Consider the following 15,478-nt stretch of genomic DNA (forward strand, 5'->3'; position numbering starts at 1 on the left):
TGTTGTCTGAGATGAGACCCACTACTGTAGTGTCGTCCGCGAACTTCATGACTGTGTTCGTGGGGTGGATGGCAGCACAGTCATGTGTGAACAGGGTGAAGAGGGCTGGGCTGAGCACACAACCCTGTGGCGTGCCCGTGCTGAGGACCAGAGGGGATGATGTTGCGTTCCCTATTCTCACCACCTGAGGCCTGTTGGTGAGAAAGTCTCTAATCCAGTGGCACAGTGACGCAGGCAGACCCACCGCATGTAGCTTCAGCGCCAGCTTGTCTGGGATGACGGTGTTAAAAGCTGAGCTTAAGTCAACAAATAGCATCCTGACATAGGTGTTGGGCTGCTGCAGATGGGTCAGGGCTGTGTGCAGGGTGATGGAGACAGCATCCTCTGTAGACTGATTCCCTCTGTAGGCAAACTGAAGGCTGTCTAGGTCCGATGGGATGAAGTCTCTGATGTACCTGAGAAGAATCCGTTCAAAGCACTTCATGATTACCGGGGTTAGAGCAACAGGCCGGTAATCGTTCAGGCAGGTGGCGGACGTCTTCTTAGGCACCGGTATTGCAGGCATTTACTGCATTAAATATGGTGTTTGGTGGTGTTAACCAGTTTCCCTAAATTGAAACTAGAGTTTGAAAAGTTTTAAGGCTGCTAATGATATCACAGTGCCTTTGATCCATTCATTGCAGAGGTGGACAGAGTACACAACTTCACTACTTCAGTAAAAGTACAGATACTCCTTGTCAAATATTACTCCAATACAAGCAAAAGTAGCTTAGTCAAAATATTAAGTAAAAGTACGAAAGTATTTGCTTAAAAAATTACTTAAAAATATAAAAAATATATATATATCAGGAAATACAGGAAAGGAAATTAGCTTTATTGTCATTATACAACACACTGATGCAATTCTACTGCAGACATGTTTATTGCTCAAAAATAAACAAATAAAGGCAAGAAACCTCAGAACACAGACATTTATTGTAACATTCAGTGTATCCTCTCATTAGCTAATTAGTTTTTAGATTACTGCTTTTAAATGAACAGTGTCAGCTTTGCCTGATGTGAACCAGATGTGAACATTCTCTCAAATTAAACTCAAACTTAAGGAGTCCTTATTCGACTTCAACAGAAGTATATTTACCTATACCTAAACATTCAGTGTGTCATTTGGCTAGTTTAGTTGCATTTATCTTGCCAGTTCAAATATCAGCTTTGCCTCTGATGAAATAACTGAGAGATGATAACATTCTCTCAAGTTAAACTACTCAAACTTAAAGAAGTCCTGATTCAACTTCGACAGAAGTTGGTTTTCGAAGTTGTGAGAATCAATTTGTCCTCCTCTTGGGTTGAAGATAAGTCCAGCAGCACTAAACAGCCCTTCGCAGGCAGCAGAAGCTGGCAAGGCTGTGTTCAGCTTGAGTGACAGACTGGATATGGCAGGGAAAGAGGTCAACATGTCCATACCTTCAGCTGTACATGTCAGGTAGGCATCCAGATGTTTTGTTGTTTCTTCTGTGTGTCCATGCCTCATGCTGGAGAAGAAATCCTCTTCATCAGAAGCACCTGATGAGTCAGGAGGAGGCTGCCGCAAAGACTCATCATGGTCAGGAAGTTGTCTTTTGATGTAACAGAGGCCTAAATAAGAAGAATAATAGTTTATTATTGTCAAAATTCATCAAGCAAAAACATAGCAATAAGATTGATCAGTCATACTGTTTTTTTTCTTGCCTTACTTGAGGACATCCTCATAACTGGTCCAGGATGTTTGAATTTGGGGTGAAGAATGGCTGCGGCAACCATCTCTGGGTCAGACATAATTTTCCTAAACCTTTTCTTCAGACCGTCAAGCTGGGCATCAACAAGCGGTTTGCAGAATCTAAGTGACACTCTTGCTCTCTCAAGCTTGGCAATGAGGGTTGTGATGGTAGGCAGCAGCCATCCCATATGAATAGATTCTCCCTGTAGTATGTCAATAGCTTTGGCAACTGGAGCCATGGTGTTGGTGTATTCACCCAAAAAGAAAATATCAGCTGGACTGTACCTAAAACAGATTTAAAAGAAAAAAAAGAAGGAGCATATATTAATCTTACAAATTAATATATACATTGCAACATATCAGATTACACAGAATGTGATATAATAAAAGAATCATTTTCCTTTGGCCAAAATCATCTTCAAACAATTAGAATGATAAGTGATTAGAATAATAAATGTGACCATTACTTCTCCAGTCACAGGATGTCAGAGAGGAAAGTATTATGAATTATTGAAAAATGTTCACAGGTTTAGCATTATTAAGTTTTGTTGGAATAAAATGGAAAGCAAAACATCCAAACATTTACAACTCAACTTTGAGAAAGCTGCCTCTGTCTTATGTGTATTGTTTGCATCCACTATAGACCAAATTAAGCAAATGGCAAGCACACCAATGATGCTTAGGGAGCTGGTACTGAAGGCCATCGTTGACGTCTTCTGCCATGATGTCTGAAACACTGATGAAATCCACTTCAACTTCCATCTCCTCAGTTTTCAGGGCCATCATCTTGAGTTGATTGTTCCTCGGTTACTTTTTCAAGTGCAACATTGTTGTTTTCATCTTCTCCATAGACTCAGAAGGCCTTGACAAAATTCGAACCATTATCAGGTGTTGTTCGGACGATAATGTCACAGATTTCATACTCTGAATGCACCTGCTAGGATATAGAATGTATGAGAACCCTTTAACTGCTTACATGCAAGACCGACAGACTGCCTGTGAAAAGTGCCAGGATCCAGCCAATGTGCTGTGACTCCAATAAAGCTTCTCCTCCTCGCAGTCCAACAATTCGTCGTTGTTGTTATATATGCAGTATTCTGCATTGTCTCTTTCACCTGCTGTAGTATTATCAATTTTGCACCGCACAGTAGTTCGATACATGACGGAACAGTTTGGCTGTAAATTTTGAACAAAGCTTTGAAATGATGGCTGTTCCACCAGTGCAGAAGGCTGGAGCCCTTGAACTATTCATGTCAATGCAATCGTTCACGATTGCATTGACAACGCGTTTCTGGGATATTTGCTTTGTTTCCTCAAGCTTTTGCTGTTTTGAGGTTTGAGGACGTTGTCCCAGCCTCACTCTTTCTCTTGCAGGCAGGTGCAGTTAGTTCAGATTCCAAAACACAGGATGAGATGTTGATATCCTTGTGCAAGCACATACAGATAATTGGTGGACTTGTCGGTAAATGGTGGCTGGTAGACTTGGAGAAATTGGGGGAAAGTTGAATTTACGGGGGAAAGTTGAAATTTACGGGATGCATCATCAGTAGTGCTCCTCTGGTTCATGGGGTGTTTCGGCCTTTGACACTATACACCCTCACCAGAGGCGGCCCATGCCCAATTAGCCATGAGAGTCACCTTGTCAAGTGGCAGACATCTCATGGGACTATGCATGGCAGGGGCGTCCTGTTCCCTGTATGTGCCGGAGGGAGGCTGGCCTAGAGCAAGGGACGCACCCAGCATCTTCGCCAACCCACTGGTGGAGATTAGTTGGTGTTGGAAGGATGTCGTATGTGGCTCTGATGACGAAGCTCAAACTCCTTGCATCCATGGCCCACATATCCCTCCAGCTCAAGCTTCTCCTTTCGACACTTTCTCACCGTGTCCACTGTCCCTGTTTGCCAAGGGAGACTGCCTTGGCCCATCTTGCCTCCTCCTCCTGACGGCGCACTTCCTCCACCACCATCTTCCTCCCTACTGGAGCAGTGGCATTTCTCCAGGCTGGGCAGCTAGTTGTTAGCCCATGGCCTCCTCTTCCTTGCTGAACATTCCCCACAATGTCAGCATGTCTAAGAGCTGCTGTTGCCTCCTCCACTGCTGTTGCTGGTCTTGGTCCATTTGCACCCAGTAATCAAGGTTGGAGCATTTTCCCTCATCACCAGATCTTTGGATTCGTTCAGTGTCATCTGCAGTCATGTTTTAGTGCATTTGAACTCCTCTGTGAGGCTGGTGAGGGGCAGCTTGAGGACACTGTCTCCGTAGAGGCCTATGGTGGTGAGGCAGCATGGAACTCCGAGCCACTTCTTGATGTGGGCTGTGACTCCTCTCTCCAGCTTCTCTAATGTTGAGATGGGGACCTGCAAGGGGCCACAACACCCGGGGTAGCAGACCAAACTGGAAGCACCAGGTCTTTAACTTCCCAGGTAATTGGGTGTTGCCAATAGCCTGTAGGCCAGCATTGATGTCCTTGTGCAGTTGTTTCACCTGGTCTCTGTCTTTCAGGCTTGCGTCATAGCACCTTCCGAGGCTTTTGACTGGCTGTTCAGATATTGTAGGGATTGGATAATCACCGATGAAGAACCGAAAGTCAGTAAGCACTCCCTTCACCACTGAGATGCTGCGGGACTTAGATGGTTTGATCTTCATGCGGGCCCAACTGATGTTCTCCTCCAGTTTTCTGAGCAGTCCCTGGTGCATGGGACAGTGGTAGTCAGGGTGGTGATGTCGTCCATGTAAGCTCTGAGGGGAGGTAGGCGCCGACAAGAGCCAAGTCTTTGTCCACCTACAACCCATTTTGAGGCTCGAATGATTATCTCCATTGCCATGGTGAATGCCAAGGGAGAGACGGTGCATTCGGCCATGATGCCTACTTCCAGACACTGCCATGAGGTGGTAAATTCAGGAGTGGAGAAGCAGAACTGCAAGTCCTGAAAATAGGCTTTAACCATGGTTGTGATGTGTCCAGGATGTTAAAGAAGCTGAAGGCAGTCCAGAGGAGCTCATGGGGCACAGAGCCAAAGGCGTTAGCAAGATCCAAGAAAATCATGTGGAGGTCCCTTCTCTCCACCTTTGCCATTTGGATCTGGTGCCAGATCATGCTGGCATGTTATAGACACCCAGAGAAGCCCTATATGCCTGCCTTCTGTACAGATGTGTCCACGAACTCATTTCTGCGCAGGTACTCCGCCATCCTCTGTGCAGTGACCCTGAAGAAGACCTTACCCTCCACATTAAGCAAGGATATTGGGCGGAACTGGCTGATGTTCTTTGCGTCCTTCTCCTTTGGGATCAGGACCCCACCTGCCCTACACCATGCTTTGGGTATGGTCTTCTTCTGCCATACTGTCCCCATGAGGCTCCAGAGAAACTACAAACATCTGGTGCATTCTTGTACAGTTTGTATGAGACTCCATTTGGTCCAGGAGCTGATGCTGTTCTTGCCCGTTGGACTATCTTCTCCACCTCTTTCCAAGGTGGAGGGCCAGTCTCAAATTGATGCTCTGGGGGGTCGACTGGTGGCATGTCTGAGGGGACGGCCAGGTGTTCATGGCGCTTTGGATCAGAATGCGTTGTTCTCAGGTGCTCCTCCAGATCGTTCTTTGTTGTTTTTAGAACTCCACTTTTCTCTTGGTGAAGAGAGTTTTTAGGTACTTGAAGGGATCTTTGAAGAACCGTGATCTTGTTTGTTCTTTCTTCTTTGTTCATTTCCGTAAATTCTCTGCTCTGCAGAGGGATGCCAGACGGATTTTAATGTCAGCTTGGAGGGTGCTTATGCCCTACTTTTCCACTCCCAAGGCCTTCTTCCAATGTTTCCTGAGTTGTCTCCTTTCTTGAATGAGGCGCTTGATCTCCTGTTGCCTCCTGGAGACTGGTGGGGTTGGAGCCTGTTTAGCAACTTTCGCCTCTTGTACTCCAAAGCGTTCTGCCCTGTACTGATAAATGATGTCTCCCATTTTCTCCAATTTCTTCTCCGATGTGCCTCGAGGTTGTTCAAGGGTCAGGGTCAGGTCAGTATTCACCGTTTCCCACAGCTTTTTATCAGCAGCACCAGGCCACTTCACACACAGTCTGTGCCTTGGAAGTCTCCGCTCGACTGCAGGTCTGGGAGTTTGGGTGGACTCCACAGCTGGTGTTTGTTCCACTGTTAATTCTGTGCTTGAGGTTGCTGTCTTCATGACAGTGGTGCTGATGCACTCCAAGCTATGGTTTTCGTCCAGTTGCTGTGCTTCACTCGTCTTATTTGACCCTTTCCACAGAAAGTAGTCAATGCAAGGCCCCTGTCTCTCTTCCCTCAAGCACCGTCTCTTTCCCTGATGAATCCTCAACCCCCGGAGAGATGTTTCTTTCCTCCATCCACAAGTACATATCTGCAGCTTGTGATCTGTTGTTGTGGCAGTAGGTGTGCTGACTGCTGTGGTGTTCTCTTGTACTGCGCTGTCTTTACTCATAGTAATTTCTGGTCCAGTCGTTACCATTTTGTCAGCCAATGAGTCTTCTTCCGCCCCCGCTCTCGCAGTCTCTGGGGGTGTTCTCCTTTTTTGTTTCTTCGTAGCTATGGTGGGTGTTTCCTGCATGCTGCAAAGCATGAGAGACTACAGACATGGGCAGCTAACCCAAGCCTGTCCCAGCGGGGTCTATTCCCTCCTACCAGCTGTCTCTCCATGCCATCACAAGGACTTTCCCCTGTTGTCAGCTGATCTTTCTCAGCAGTCACTGGACGGGTCCAGTCAGATTCCAAAACACAGGATGAGATGTTGATATCCTTGTGCAAGCACATACTGATAATTGGTGGACTTGTCGGTGAATGATGGCTGGTAGACGTGGTGAAGACTGGGGGAAAGTTGAATTTAAGGGGGAAAGTTGAAATTTACGGGACGCATCATCAGTAGTGTAGAATATTTTTGCATCTGACATCCATGCTTTCTCTACATGAAAAAATATAAAAAAGTGAATATTTTCAGTTAAATAGGCCTTACAAGAACTTATCTTGACATTTACGGACAACAAGTTATTGGCTAGTTTACTTTACTTCTATCAGGCATCACTGCCAAAAATTATCTGGATAATCCACATCAAAGACAGCCCCACCTCACTAATGCGCATGCGCACACACACACCCCTATCCCCTGCCTTGGACTCTTGGATATGAATTGCATAAAAAACATGAACAGAAAGTCAGCTTAATCATTAAACTGCACTTCGACAGCCATATTTTTAAACCGTTTAAAAATGGCAACTATGATACTAAAAGCACACACAATTACGTTTGAAATGTTCATCTGCAATTTAACATTAAGCAAGCTAGCTCTACTTACATACCGCGACAGGCTTTTCCAGGTTGGATGACGAGTTTGTTTGTTCGCGGTAAGCACAACAAACATTTGAACCGAAACGAAACCGTTTCGGTGTCAACAATCTCAAACATGGGCTTGAGATAAGGCCACGAGTGCTCGGGGGACTTTCTCTAGCAGTTTCTTCCTCCATTTCTTCATTCATTTTCTTCCACACGCATCCACACCCCCAATTATAAGTTTCGTTTTGGAAACGACGTATGGCATGACGTAGTACAGGTACGGCAATTTGGCTAAGACAAACCACCAGCAGAAAGTTTATTTTTCTGGTATATAGCTTATAGCTCTGGCTCCCTGTCTCTATTAGAATGGCTGTTATTCTTTGTTTATATACTTAGTTACATTGTATTTTATTAAATTATATTACTAGAATATATATCATATAATGTGTATTATATAATACACATTATATAACTTTATACTTAGTTATACTTAGTTATATTTTTTAACAATTGCTATTATTCTATGTTTACATAGTTATATATTTAGTTATGTTTTTAAGAACATTATTTTCTCTTTATTTCATTCTCATCCTCTTTCTTCTTTATTGTATATGTTTAACCTGCTGCTGCAACAAATGAATTTCCCAAATTGGGATCAATAAAGTATGCCCTGTCTAAGTTCAGTAGCAGACTACTGCACCTACTGTGTAAGAACGAACGCTACTGCAGGTCCTTCATCCCAACAGCTGTCAGACTGTTTAATGCCAGCATCATGTAATGTAGCAGCGTATTGATGCTGTCTTTCTCAATCCCACATCATAAACCCACTTTGTTTTGCAGTACTGTTATCAATGCTAATATATGCTCACATTATCCATTTCATCTGGTGCAATTTCCAAGTTGTATATTTGCCTCAACTGTGCAATAACACTATTCCTTATCCACATTGGCAACAGTATTTTTATAAACTGTATATATAGTGCATGCACATTGACTTAGTTTTTTCTCAAGTCCAATAGTAGTTCTGAAGTGCAATACAACATAGTAGTAGTTTTTCTCATAAGAATATTGCCAATAGTACTTTCTATGGCAGTAGGATGTTTATGGCATTTAGTATTTTTATAATCTGTACAAATGTATATGTACATTGTTGTTTTTCTATTCTTTATCCTGTAAACTTCTTGACCCTTTTGTGCATATGTTTTTGCTTTTTGTAATACTTGCTCGCTGTAACGACTGAACTTCCCCAGTGTGGGATCAATAAAGTCTTATCTTATTTATCTGAAACCACAGAATTAGAATTCCATTCCAATGGAGTGAACACAATCAATGAAAGGCAGTTAAGGCACTTTAATATTTGAAATAATCACTTCAGATCAAATAGTGTCTCCTGGTACAAACTGATAACCTGCAAGCACAAACATTTAAAGCACTTTGTTTTACATAACTGAAAGAAAATCTGTAATACAGAATATGATGATTGACAAAACATTGAAAGCTCACATTCAAGTGAAAATAGCACGAACACAACATGTCAAATGCTGAAACTGAGAAATTTCATTGTTTTGAAAATTTCATCCTCATTTACAATTTGATGCCAGCAACAAAAACAGGGAAACAGGGTTGTATTACACAAAACCCATGTAAAAAATAATTCTCTGTCAAGTGATTTGGCAAATCCACACACTACTTAATTATAGTTGAATTTTAGAGGTGACTTAATATTAAAACGAATAATCATGTTGCTTATTCTTCATTTAACATGTTTGATGACAAATTGCTATTTCTCCTTTGGCAATATGAAAATGAATGCATTTACACAAAGCTCCCATTGCTCCATCTACCAGTACTAAAACTATTAAATTCTAGGGTTTTGTAGCAAAACCCTGAGTGTGAGGATGCACTCTGAGAAGAAGTAAATTTATCACTTGTATATCAAGCATGGAGGAGCCACGCAGTTGAAAGCTGAACTCTGTTACACCCTAGATAGACCCACTGAGTGGTGATGCGTAATGTAACTGGCTCCTGTTCAAGCTGCCTTCAGATTTAATTAAATCACTTGACATTTTATCACCATTATATTCAGTTGATAAGCACATATGTCATCAGACACCCCAGTGGCTCAGCAGTGTAAGGCACATGGCTTATATAGAGTAGCAGAGTGAGTGAAGCTGCAGGTCCTGCAAGATTTTACCGAGTGAAAATCTTCACCTTGTCTTTCAATGGTAACCACCAATATTTCCACTTTGTTCCTATGAAATCAGTTTTGAATACCTTTGGTTTGGTAAATTTGTCTACACACTACAATTCCCATGACCATAGCTATTTTGAAGATTCCAAACAGTATGAGCACAAATACCAACTGTAGAAACCTAAACACTGTGTTGCTGTACACAGGAACCATCAACCAACCAGGCAAAAAATACAGCCAGGCAAACCAGCATCTGCCCAGGGCCCCCAGAACTCCACAGGTGCCAACAGCCCCAGGCATGCTGTGTGTCCAATTGTTTGTGTAGATTTCATAGAATATGTGTTTGGGAGTATGCACTACTAATGCACAATAACAACTGGTATTATAATGGGTCTTCTTTAAATACCACGATTATTTAGGCCATGTTTTTTAAGAGGGAGAACCCTCTTTAAAGTCTAACTGAAATCACATTTAGTCATCCCTTTTCGCAGTCAAAAGCTGTATTGTATTATATTTGTGAATGTAAATGGCTGAATTAGCTGAACTAGACTTTACCCTGCCAGCTCCCTAGTACAGAGTCTAAGTAATACATGAACAAGTGTGAATAGAGAACCTCATTGTGCAGAGAATACACATTGTGTGAGTAGGTGTGTTGCTGACGTTGCATGGAGTGTTGCTGCTTCATACTCTTCTCTGCTTGCCTGTATATTGCTTTCCACTCTCATTTCAGACGAATCTTCCTCCACCACATGCTCTACCCAGGGGCAAGCCAGAATGTGTCTGACATAGACAGCCTCATGTTGTGTGCAACGTGTGAAAGGGCAACTCTGGACAATGTCTGGAACTGACGTGAGAAAACAGCTAAAAAATAATGTGACAGTGATTTTTACATGTATTGTTAAGAATTTTATTAAGTAATAAAAACATGAAAAGTTTCAGGAAAATATAGGACTGCTCCTATTTGTGTTTATCTTTGATTTTCAGCATCTGGAAGGGCTTGACTGTGTTTGACTGACAATAGCTGGCAGGCTAAGCTCCAGCAGAGGAATAAGATAAGCAATCAAACTTCCATTGCAGCTTAAAAGCCATGGGCAGTGTGCTGTTAGCAGTGGTATTGGTATAATATTTCCTATGACACAACACTGATGTTACTGCTTTATAAAATGTTTCAAAATGAAGCTACTAATTGGCTGTATGAAAATGAGTTCTCCATCTACGTTCATACAGAACTAACAGTATTCTGACAAATCAATGGAAAGATGGGGCCATCATCATGAAACCAAAAAATATTAAATGTAAATTTCTCGCTTTTTGGTTTTATATTTTTTTCAGAGTCACAGGGCATATGCCAGACAAAGCAGATATGTATGCAATGGCAGACAAAAAAAACATGCAATGTAATTTCAATTAGATCTGACGCCTTCAAGGGTACAGAACATATTCCTGAATTAATGTATTGAAATTACCACAGAGCACATTTTGGCTCACACTGAGCAATGGGAGTTAAGGGTTCACTACCCAATCATGGCTGTCTGAATTAGTGTGTTGTAGGTAACATTTATTTTATAGATCACACCAGTGAGCACCTTTCAAGAAAGGAAAAGGTCCTAAAAATAAATCTGTAATTTGGTAGTAATTAACCAAAAAATAGAAACCTGCCCAACTTGGTTTCTTGTATAAGCAAGAGTCATTTAGTTGGAACACAGCATGTCAGCTGAACATGAAACAATGTTAAATTTGTTGTTCCATGTGGCTGTATGAGCAAGCTTACAATTTAACATATTTGGAAAATAAATGTTTCAGTAATAAATACATATGTAATGGGCATAAATGGAACTCTGCAGTAAACAATTGCTTCCTAAATCCACACAACACAACCACAAGAACTCTACAGCTCTCCTATTTAATTAAATAATTACCTATTTCACCTGTTCTTTCTTAAAAACTTGAATAAGTGGGTACATATTATATAACTGGACCTGTATAAGGTATTACCAAAATGACTTGTTTCCAGACACCCTGGAGGCCTGAAATAACTGCTCTCACTTTGCTACTCCATAAATAAATAAATGTTATGTTATACCCCCCCCCCAAAAAAATAAAATAAAATAAAATAAAAATAAAAATAAAATAAAATTCTCATCTACAAAACATCTTTTGGCACAACAGTTTACACTGCAAACTAATGAACTAATGATGAATGAACTGCTTGCTGAGTCTTTGTAAAGGCACAGAGTATACCTACGTGTGTTGACACACAGACTTTTTGGCTCAACAAATCAGAAGACCATGGCTTAGCAAAAGAAAAATGGCGTCCTGGCCATAGATAGTACCCTTCTTGTTGACAGCACTTTGAGAAACTTCTTGTCCTGAAATTCACACTTGCTCTGAAGCTGGAGGATGCTGGTGGTCAGCTCTAACTTATCAGGAAGCTGCAACAGAGACAAGAAGATTTCTAGCCAATCGGAAATGAGGCATTGTCTCAGCCAATCACAGTAGGTAAAACAAGATCATCAGATGTTAAAAAGATTTATTAAAACCACTGGACCATTAACAAAAAAAAACCTAACCAAGAAAACATGAATCAGATTGCTCCACTTCATGGGGCAACTGATTATGGTATTTGGATGAACAATGAAATGTGTTGTTGATTGTTCTTTTTAATGGTCTAGTTATTCAATAAACCCTTTTCACACTTTACAACCTGGATGTCTTAGAAAATGAATCTACAATGACAAGATAAACAGGTATATTGAAAATGAGTCTGTCTGTCTCTACCTGTATGGGTATCCATGGTACTTTGCTCTGAAAATGGACAGCAGCCAGCTGAAGAACAGCATCACCAGACCAATGCCTGCTACACACATAACTTACACAAACACATACAAAATCAGTTTTACTTTACAGTCTATTCATGTCCTTGTCCATTCAGCAACATCATCAGCAAATTGATATAACTGCTTTCCATTTCAACATCAGTAATAAACTGCCATAAGTCACAACAAAAATGAGGACATTTTCAGACCTGCAGTTTGCTTGCTTTGTTGCAATTCAGGGGCCTGTTTCATAAAATTTTTGCATTTGCCCATTTGTGTCATTTTGTTTGTGTTCACAAGGCAAACTTCAAGAGCAATCTAAAAGTTGTAAATAAATACCATGCACAAGCAAGCTGTTCTCTCATTGGTCAGAAACATTACCAAACAAACAACACAAACAGAACACCAATTTAGATTGTGTAGATGTGTTAATTCTTGTCATTTATTCTTGGCACTGTGTCTATGTTCTTTTATTGGGCTGTTCCGTAAGGATTCAAGCTAGCTAACAGTCATATAGCTTGTAGTTTCCTTTTACATGCCATTTATCCTTACAACATTTCTGTGGATGTACTTCATCTTTACATTTTTCTGCATATTCTTGAAGGGGTTCAAACTGTTTAACTGGGTCATGGAGCTCTTAATTAAAATTTTCACACTTTTTTCCCTTGCAATATTTGGATCTTTTCTATATATTTTGTGGATTTTCTTGGTATTTTTCTGTTTCTTACTGATCTTGATGGCTTTAAATGGCTTTCTTTGGGCCCTTTTAGAATAATGCACAGGAAGTTGCAGTGGTGTTAACTCCCTGGGCTCTATTTTCGGCCCTGCCGCTGGCGGAGCGCAGGGTGCGCACCCCGTGCAGTGGTATTTTCATGCAGCACAGGCGGTTTCACAGGCAGGTTTCCACAGTGTCTGGCATTTCACTGCGATCAATAATTAGCAACAGCCACGATTCAATGCAACTATCTGAGTCAGCACATGCAGTCAGACCTAAATTTATATATTTTGATCAGTATCTCATCTGACCACATCGCAAGCACATTCGGCACGCGGAATGGTCACTCAACCTGACCGAATGTACACAGGTGAAACAGGGATGCAAACTAATCAATTAACGTCGCTGTGCCAACCAGAAACAGCCGTGGCATCCTACAGAGCATATATACTGCATGTATCTCAGAGCACTTGAGAGACAGACACACGGAAAAAAAACGTAAGTGATGATCATTGTCTGCTATTACCCACGTCATTTCAGTCCAAATACAAATGTTATCATTGTAATGCTTAACGCTATTCACAAAGATAGGGTACATCACTGCTTTGAGGAGGATGCGGAGGAGGAGGAGGCCGAGGATTTACCATCGAAGGACCTCATATTTAGACATGAGTGAGCAGGAGTGCAGGTGGGCCACGAGAATAACGCCTTCAACACTGTAGGCTATGCAATTTTCTTTAATCATCTACTCTTTTGCATGTCACAGGACCAAATTACATCTGCCAAGGGAGGTTGTCGACGTGGTAGCGCGCATTGTGGCTTCCGATGCGCACCCCGGCTCTCCTGGTCGCGGAAAGGGTGACAGCGGCTCTGACCTTGTTTGCCACCGGGTCCTTTCAACATACTGTGGCCTTGGTGGGGATCAGTCAGTCCGCTGTCTGCTCGGCTATACATGCAGTTTCCTCCAGTCTAGTCCGACATGCAAATGAGCACATCATTTCCCTGCAACACCTGAGAGCCAGCTGGAAACTAAGCGAGGGTTCTCGTTGAAATTTCGATTCTCCAGGGTCCTGGGAGCAATCGACTGCACTCACGTGCAGTTGCGTGCCTCAGAGACCCAAGCCCACATTTATGTGAACCGAAGGGGGGTCCATTCCATCAATATCCAGGTAATCTGTGACTCAAATTGCCTGGTGACAAACGTGTATGCCAATTTCCCCGGATTGGCCAGGATCATGGCTCGTTCATCCTGGCAAATTCTAGCATCCCTACAGTCTTTCAGGGGGAAACCCCTCTGGATGAGGGGATGGCTCAGTCATCCTCAAAACTTGCCATGCGCCTCGCCAGCGGCGTTTTTAAAAGGTGAGACGAGGAGCTGGTGTGATTGGTGAAGATTGGACTCGGCAGTGTCAAACCCACTCCACGCCTTCTCCCCTCCCTCCTTCCGAGTTGCGCCGCTGGGTGGGACTGAGATGAGAAGGGGAGTAGTTGCGTCTGCAGCGCAGTGCACAAAAATACCAAAGTCTGCACCGCCACGCCCCATTGGCGAAGCGCACCTGACTTTGCGCAGCGCCTCAGCCGCGCCGGCATCGAAAACGAAAATAGAGCACCCTGTCTCAGTTGGAATCAAGCTGCCTGAAGGCACTGCTGTGACTTGGCTTGTCAGGTGCCAGTTGTGTGGTTTTAGAATCGTGTTATAGTGTGTGTCTGGAAGCTAGATGCCAAATTGCTTTCATGGTAAGTCAGACAGTGTATCTTTAGGAGAAATGAATGCTTTCAAGAAGAACAAACTATTAATTTCCTCCATGGGGAATACCAAGGAGGAGAGCAACAATTTCCTCAGTTGACACAGTAAACTCCATGTTGGTGAGAATTTATAGATGATGCTGATGTACTGTATGAGGTCTTTGCCATTCACTATCTCGTCATGTTGCTGTAAACTGGCAGGTTTGTTGCAGACTATATTCTTCTGCAAATAGTAAGTTTCAACTGTAGTATAAATTTCTAGCTGATATGTGATGAAAATGAAGCAATGTCATGTGAGAGTATGACATAATAGAAACATTGTGTGAAACTTTGGAGCGCATTGAGGTCACAAGCTAAAGACTCATAATCATGCACTCCTTTATAACTCATAATTATGTGTTTTCCTATAACTATCAATGAACTGATTGTCCTTATAACCTAATCTGGTCTTGATATAATACTAAAGTGGACTTAATGACAATATTATTCTTTTATCATTCTTTCAAAAAAAAAAAAAAAAAAAAATGGCATAAGCAACAGCTAAGAAATAATGGTGTCTGGATTTGATAATAACTCCTGATAACATAACCTGAAACAGGGATCTAATGGTGTAATTTGTGAAGGAGAAAGAGAACGGAAAAAAGCATCTCCCAAGGATGACCTTGTGCTGACTAAGCATTAGACTGGGAAAGTAGGGGGAAAAAACAAGATAGATCAGCTGCCAAAAGATTACCTAAAGGTGTATGAAACCAGAGACTTTGGAAAGCACCTGGGGGTGCCCCAGAGGCATGGAAAACCAGTGCCGAACTGAATATAAGACAGACTGCAGACAAACTGCAGAGATGGAGTGTAGGCAAGCTGAGACCACCATCTGGTTTTTACTTGCATTCTAGTGCGAATGAATGCGCTACAAACAAACTGAACCAAAGGGTGAAACGTTCCAGATGTGAATACACCTTTACAT

At 42.1% G+C, this 15,478-nt stretch overlaps 1 protein-coding gene across 4 annotated transcripts in view; it reads right to left on the minus strand.

Moving 5' to 3' along the window:
* Positions 1-902: 902 nt before the first annotated feature.
* LOC143325605 (dolichyl-diphosphooligosaccharide--protein glycosyltransferase subunit MAGT1-like) overlaps positions 903-15,478 on the minus strand; it is a 30,570-nt gene continuing 15,994 nt past the window's right edge. Inside the window, exons 9-12 of one of the 4 annotated variants that reach the window (XR_013077563.1) lie at positions 12,016-12,106; positions 11,571-11,669; positions 1,731-2,038; positions 903-1,632 (exon numbers count right to left, since the gene is read on the minus strand). Coding sequence is in view for 1 of the 4 variants with exons in the window: in XM_076738798.1 (XP_076594913.1) it covers positions 11,654-11,669; positions 12,016-12,106 (107 nt within the window). In the remaining 3 variants the exon portion in view is untranslated. Of the gene's footprint in view, positions 1,633-1,725; positions 2,039-7,641; positions 11,670-12,015; positions 12,107-15,478 lie in introns of those variants that run through there. The other 3 variants (XR_013077562.1, XR_013077561.1, XM_076738798.1) reach the window with 3 other exon arrangements.

Source organism: Chaetodon auriga, chromosome 9, assembly GCF_051107435.1.
Source record: "Chaetodon auriga isolate fChaAug3 chromosome 9, fChaAug3.hap1, whole genome shotgun sequence".
NCBI lineage: Eukaryota > Metazoa > Chordata > Actinopteri > Chaetodontiformes > Chaetodontidae > Chaetodon > Chaetodon auriga.